This window comes from Humulus lupulus, chromosome X (genome assembly GCF_963169125.1).
Source record: "Humulus lupulus chromosome X, drHumLupu1.1, whole genome shotgun sequence".
Taxonomy (NCBI): domain Eukaryota; kingdom Viridiplantae; phylum Streptophyta; class Magnoliopsida; order Rosales; family Cannabaceae; genus Humulus; species Humulus lupulus.
Genome location: NC_084802.1, coordinates 192329390 through 192335963, shown reverse-complemented (window position 1 = coordinate 192335963; position 6574 = coordinate 192329390). Strand labels below are relative to the sequence as shown.

General features: G+C 32.9%; 1 protein-coding gene across 1 annotated transcript; it reads left to right on the top strand.

Moving 5' to 3' along the window:
* The first annotated feature begins 1376 nt into the window (after nt 1-1376).
* Nucleotides 1377-5233, top strand: LOC133806530 (probable protein phosphatase 2C 55). Its single transcript, XM_062244619.1, has 5 exons — nt 1377-1638; nt 2008-2934; nt 3240-3564; nt 4104-4253; nt 4519-5233. Exons 2-5 carry the CDS (start codon nt 2180-2182, stop codon nt 4813-4815), a joined length of 1527 nt encoding a protein of 508 aa, XP_062100603.1. The 5' UTR covers nt 1377-1638; nt 2008-2179; the 3' UTR covers nt 4816-5233.
* The last annotated feature ends 1341 nt before the right edge of the window (nt 5234-6574 follow it).

The window sequence follows — 6574 nt, the reverse complement described above, 5'->3', positions numbered from 1 at the left end:
TTATTTAAATTATCATAAAATATCTTTAAAATATCATATTTTAATTAAGTAATTTTTGTTTAAGTTTATATTTGTTCTAGTTTTTGAATTTTGCAGTGACAACAAGAGATTATATATTATATGTTTAATATAATATTAGTATTATACGTAGATTTTAAATTTAAGTTTGTCGCTAGTTGATAGTAGATTATATTATATATTTAATATGATATTATACTAATAGGTGAAGTTTAAGTTTAATTAAATTTTATTTAAGTTATAAAATATATGGTTTTATTATTTTAAAATAATTATTATTGTAAAATATCTAAAAGCATATTTTATTTTAATTTGTTTAATTAATTACTTATTTAATTTTATCTAAGTTCAAGTCATGTTTGTAACGCCCACATCACTATGGCTGCTTCATGGAATGACGACTGACCCTACAAACCAACACGAGTCTTTCCAGCGTGTTTCGTCCTCACTTGCACGCTTCCTGGGAAAACTTCCCAGGAGGTCACCCATCATCAGATTGCTCCAGGTCAAGCACACTTAACTTTGGAGTTCTCAAGTGATGAGCTATCGAAAAGAAGATGCATCTTGTTTTTGGTATCCTATTACTTGATAACTCCAAAGTTAAGCGTGCTTGACTTAGAGTAGTCTCATGATGGGTGACCTCCTGAGAAGTTTTCCCAAGAAGCATACGAGTGAGGATAAAACATACTGGAATGACTCGTGATGGTTTGCAGGGCTAGTTGTCATTCTAGGAAGCAACCATAGTAACGTGGGAAGGTCATTCCAGGAAACAATGATAGTGACGTGGGGAGTTACAATGTTTATAATCTATTGTTAAATATAATAATATTTTATTAAATATAAGAATATTCTGTAAAGTTAAAATAAAAAATAAAAAACAGTTAAAATAAAAAAAAAATTGTTATCTACACATTATTTATATAGAAGAGATATATATATTTTTTTTTTAGTAAATGGGTGTTATAAATAAATATAAAAATATTCCAAATTTTAGCAACCACATTGTTTTTTTTAATTGTTCTCCACCATTAGAAATAAAAATGAAAATGTGTTCTTTCACACAAAATTAATTTATTGATGTGATAACATAACAATCGTTAATGCTCCATCCTATTTTTTAAAGCCCCAAATCGTCGTAGCTTATCCACCTTATTTTTTTTAAAAAAACTTTTTTTAATAAAAGAAATGATGGCACGAAGAGGGCGCTTGAAATTGAAAGCCAAATCCAAAAGTCTTAAAATGACTAAACTACCCTTCCCTAAATCCAACACACCAACCAACTGTACTGCCAATTTAGCAACATCTGAGGAGATTTTGCCATTATTATTATTTATTTAATAAGTCGGCGCTATATATACATCAATATTATAATTCTGATGAAAATCAAAACCCTAGCTGCTTTAAACTCAGTTGGTCAATTTTGCTGGTTCCCAAACAGTTTTATCTGTTTTGCTTGTTGAAGCCGATCCCAAATATATTGGAAAAATAGGTAAAGAAGGATAGAGGAGCTCGTGTTTTCTCCCACCTAACTCCAGAGAGTCGACTCTAGCCTATCTGTGGAGCCTACCTTTTCTTTTGGATTCTAGGGTTAACGTTTTTTGATTCCGATTGCTCAGCCAGGTGAGATTTCTAACAGAGTTATATTGTTCTTGTTAATCTTTCTTCTTCTTTAAAAAAAAAATGGTGGTGAAGCGGCGTAATCGGTTTGTGGTGAAGGCAATTATTAATTAATAGAATTTATGATTATCTGTATTGAAATTTGTTTATGTAATTAGTATTGCCATTGTATCTGAACAAATATCCCGTTGTTTATGTAATTAGTTGCCATATATATCTGCAAATAGTCCGATTGAAATACCATTATCATACTTCGTTACAGAATATTTTGTTAGAATTAGGTTATCTTCTAATTCATCAATGTTTAGGATAGCCCTTTTGTTTACAACGCTATTAGCTTGTTCACGAGCCTTATTTTGTTTTAATTGTCAGGTTTCTCGATTCTTTGTGTATAGCTCGAAGAAGGCTGGTGATGTTATTAGAGTAGTTAGGATATAATAGATGGTATAGGGAGTTATGAGATTTACTTCCGCACGTTCTGGTGTTGGTTTTGATCTCTGTTATAGACGGATTGAAGAGAATTTTTCTCATTTAAGAGGTTAAAATGCCACCTCCATATTTTTCAAGGCTTAGATCTGCCGTTCAGAGATCTTTTGTAGGTGATGATGGTGCCCTCCAGGACTCCGTAACAGTTTTATTTGGGAGGGGGAGATCGCTTTTTGAAAATTCTAGATTGTTTTCCAGATCATTATCAAGTCTTTCGGATCTTGAAGCACTTTTACGACCGGGCAGTGTTGTTGCTGCTAGCACAGCTTCACAATTAGTTAATCATAGAAAGAACCTTTCTGTTGTTGGAGCTATTTCACGCACATTCTCTATACCATCAGTGTCAGGGCCTTCACTTCAGGTCTGTGGGTATCACTTTGATTGCCTCCTATCTGACCCTAATCAATTTTCAAATAAGGAAAAGTTGAACAGACCTATGGCTGTCTCTGGTTCTAGAGTTGTATTTGGTGAAATTTACGTAAGTAATTTGACATCAAGGCTTGAACACCGCCTGCCAATAACTGATAGCAACAGTGTAATATACAGCAGCAAAAACAGAAGTTTTGACAGCTGCCAAAAAGCTACCATGAGTATGAAAAATCGTGGGCAACCCAACAATAATGCAATCTATGGGTATTTCGTATATGAAGTTGGGAAAAGGTGGTTTGGTTCCTACCCAGTTATTGATTCAGGATCAAAAGAGTTTCACAGCTCATCTTCTTCATGTTTCTCTGCTGGGCCTGCTCATGATGTGTCTTTTGACAATTCTTCCCGTGAGGAGCAACCCTCTAGCTCTGCAGATTCATCTTATCAGTATGTTATTTATTTTATTAAATCATATTCATGTTGTTTTCCCATATTAAGTTATGAACAGAATTGTATTCTCTTTGATATAGACTTTCCTGAAATTTACTTCTGTAATTATATGCTGTATCTTGACTGAATTATGCCTTTCTGGGAATTAATATGAGAGAGACTGCAATTAAATACTCTATTAGTGGGGCAGGGGTTTGACTTGTTTGGATATCAGAGTGATGAATTTTTTTTTTAAGCTTTAGTGTTACATAATACACATTTTTAGTGCTACAAATTACTAAAGATATGTTACAATGTGACAGGGACAGTAAACCTGGAAAGGCTCTAAAACTGGTCTCAGCATCATGCTATTTACCCCACCCAGATAAGGAAGAAACTGGTGGCGAGGATGCTCACTTTATCTGTGTTGATGAACAAGCAATAGGGGTTGCCGATGGTGTTGGTGGCTGGGCAGATCATGGTGTTGATTCAGGACTATATTCCCGAGAACTCATGTCTAATTCAGTAACTGCTGTGCAAGAAGAACCCAAAGGATCTATTGACCCAGCCAGGGTTTTGGAGAAAGCTCACTCAAGTACTAAAGCAAAGGGTTCTTCCACAGCATGCATTATAGCACTTAATGAGCAGGTATGCAGCTTTTATTTATGCCAGGTTCTTTAGCATGTCACAATGAGAGGCTCTATTTGATATTAAACAACTTATGGCGTCTGATACGTGATATTTGGTACTCGCAGATAAGTATTTGAGAAGTTCTGTATCTGATAATAATTCATGATATTGCAGCCTAAAATCTCTGCAAAAACAGATGCTGCTCAATTATGAATCTATTATGGGAGATATGGAGTGCCGTATAATCTGATTGATCAACATAAGCATGATTTTTTTTAATATTGTATCTAGCAATGACTTCACTATTGAACTTCAAATGTAAAATTAAACCAGAATTCCAGATATATAATAGTCGTTCACTTGGATTGGAGGCCCATTTTTAATTTTTTATGAATGCAGACATGGATGAACTCAATTTATTGTTTTTCCAATCAACAATAGGAAGTTGGGAACTGAGACTTATTTTTTGTCACTCGGTATTCCTATTTTGTTCCTAGGTACTGTCTATGAAATATTTTGTGAGCAACATGCATTTAGTCTTTGGTCTCATCTTGCAGGGTATTCATGCCATTAATCTAGGTGACAGTGGGTTTATTGTGGTCCGAGATGGATGTACAATCTTTAGATCCCCAGTGCAGCAGCATGATTTTAATTTCACTTTTCAATTGGAAAGTGGAAATAATGGCGATTTACCTAGCTCTGGTCAGGTCTGTTACTTTTTATATGTCGTATTGTCTTTCAAAGTTATATTGCCATTTATATGTTGCGAGTAATGGTTATTTCTACTTGTATGATGATATACAAACTAGATAGTAAACATGGAATCTTGTTTATCATTCGGATTGTAAAACTTTAAATTAATAATTATAGTTTGTAATTTTCTTGATACACGAATATTCAGTGGTTCTTTAAACTAATAAGCTGGATGATATGATGCCTTCAAGCGTGCTAAGTTGCCTCTATTTGATTCAGGTTTTTACAGTACCTGTGGCTCCCGGGGATGTCATAATTGCTGGAACTGATGGACTATTTGACAACTTGTACAACAATGAGATTACAGCAGTAGTAGTGCATGCCATGCGAGCTGGCTTAGGGCCTCAGGCAACTGCTCAAAAAATAGCAGCATTGGCACGTCAACGAGCACAGGACAAGAACAGACAGACGCCTTTTTCCACAGCTGCTCAAGACGCTGGTTTCCGGTACTACGGGGGAAAGCTTGATGATATCACTGTTGTTGTTTCGTATGTGGCTGGTTCTAGCGACAAATGACCACTCTTTTGTTCTTCTCTCTACTTGATGTATATACTTTGAGGATCTTCAGCGTTACTGAAACTCCACTTGCCAAGGGCAGGCTATATTCGCAGAGAAGCTGGATGGAGCCATGTCAATCCGCTCAACTTCTTCACGAAAATGTCATAATACAGTCCAATCTGTAAGTGTGCATGGAAAGTTGATAATCCCAGTAACATTGAAGATGATCAAAGAGACACTCTATAGTTGATGTATATGGTATACTCTCCATGTATTCATTTTTATTTTTTGTAGAGTCGAAGACTCCTCTGGCGGTTTATGTTGTACACTTGTCCGTTGTTGTAAAAGCGGGATGTTTTTTTCTTTATAGATTTAGTTTTAGTGTATGATGTAGACAATAGAGCAGTCTCAATGGTTATCTTTTCTAGCTTTTTAATCGGGAATCGTTTTGGTTGGGGAAATTTGAGGATGCCCCTTCATTCTAAGCTCTCTCTCCGACCCATAAAATCCCCTTCATTCAAAAATAAAAAAAGTAATGATTTGTGCACTCAAAATATGCACTAATAAATATGAATGGCTAGATTAAATTGTTACATCACTGTGTGTAATATTTGAGTGTATATTTTAGGTACACATATCATTACTCAAATAAAAATGTCAACACCTTCATTGAAGCAACATTTCAAAACTTAATTTAATTAATACACTAATTTATAAATTTTGAATATTTATATAAAAGATTTTTTTTTAGTTTTTTGTATTGTTCCATATCTAGAATATTATATTTTGTATTTTCAATTAAAATTGATGGTTTTATGAAAATTTGATTTATTTTAGGCAAAAATAATGGTGCTATGAAAATTTGATTTTTTTACGCAAAAATGATAGCTTAACAATGTTTTAGCTATGGTTTGCAAATAAATTTCATAAAAATTTTGGTGATATAATTTTTTACTCGTTTATTAATTTGAGGCAATTTAAAAAAAAAATTGTATTTTTTTCGAGATCTATATGTTTAGAATGTAAAATCTTAAATTTGGAGTATGTAAAACAATAAATTTCGATTATTTAATTTTCAATCGTCATTATGGTCTCAAACAAATAGAATTCGGAATTTGTTGTTCTATACCTCAAATTTAAGGTTATACACATTATAATCGTGTGGATCTCAAAAAAATAATACCATTTAAAAAAAAAACCACAAACGATAACCGAGTTATATCTCACCAAATTTTTTATAAAATTTCATCGTAAATCATTGCAAAACTATCGTTAAACATTGTTTTTACCTTAAAAATCAAGTTTTCATGACGCCATCATTAAAACATTGATTTTAATCAAAATTCTGCACTTTTCAGAATTTTAGATCTTAAAAAAATTATATATTTATATTTTACGTAAGTATTCAAAATCCATAAATTAATGTCTTAAATGAATATTTTCTTTAATTTAAGTTTTGGATTAGATTTTCAATCATTAAAACATAAAAAAAACGTTGCTTCAATGATGGTATCAACGTTTTTATGTTTTTTTTTTCTTAATGGTCGTGGATAGAGAGAATAAGAAAGTGGAAAAAGAGAGTAAAGGAGAAAGGGCAGGGAGCACGAGAGAGAAGGAAAACGATGATTTGAGAGAGAGGGAGTTTAGAATGAAATGAATTTTTTGGTCTAAAATTTTAGAAAAGGCATATATTTTTAACTGTTATTAAAACTATCATATTTTATAATTAAGGGATACATCCTCAAATTTCCCTTTGGTTAATATTGGAGATTACTTG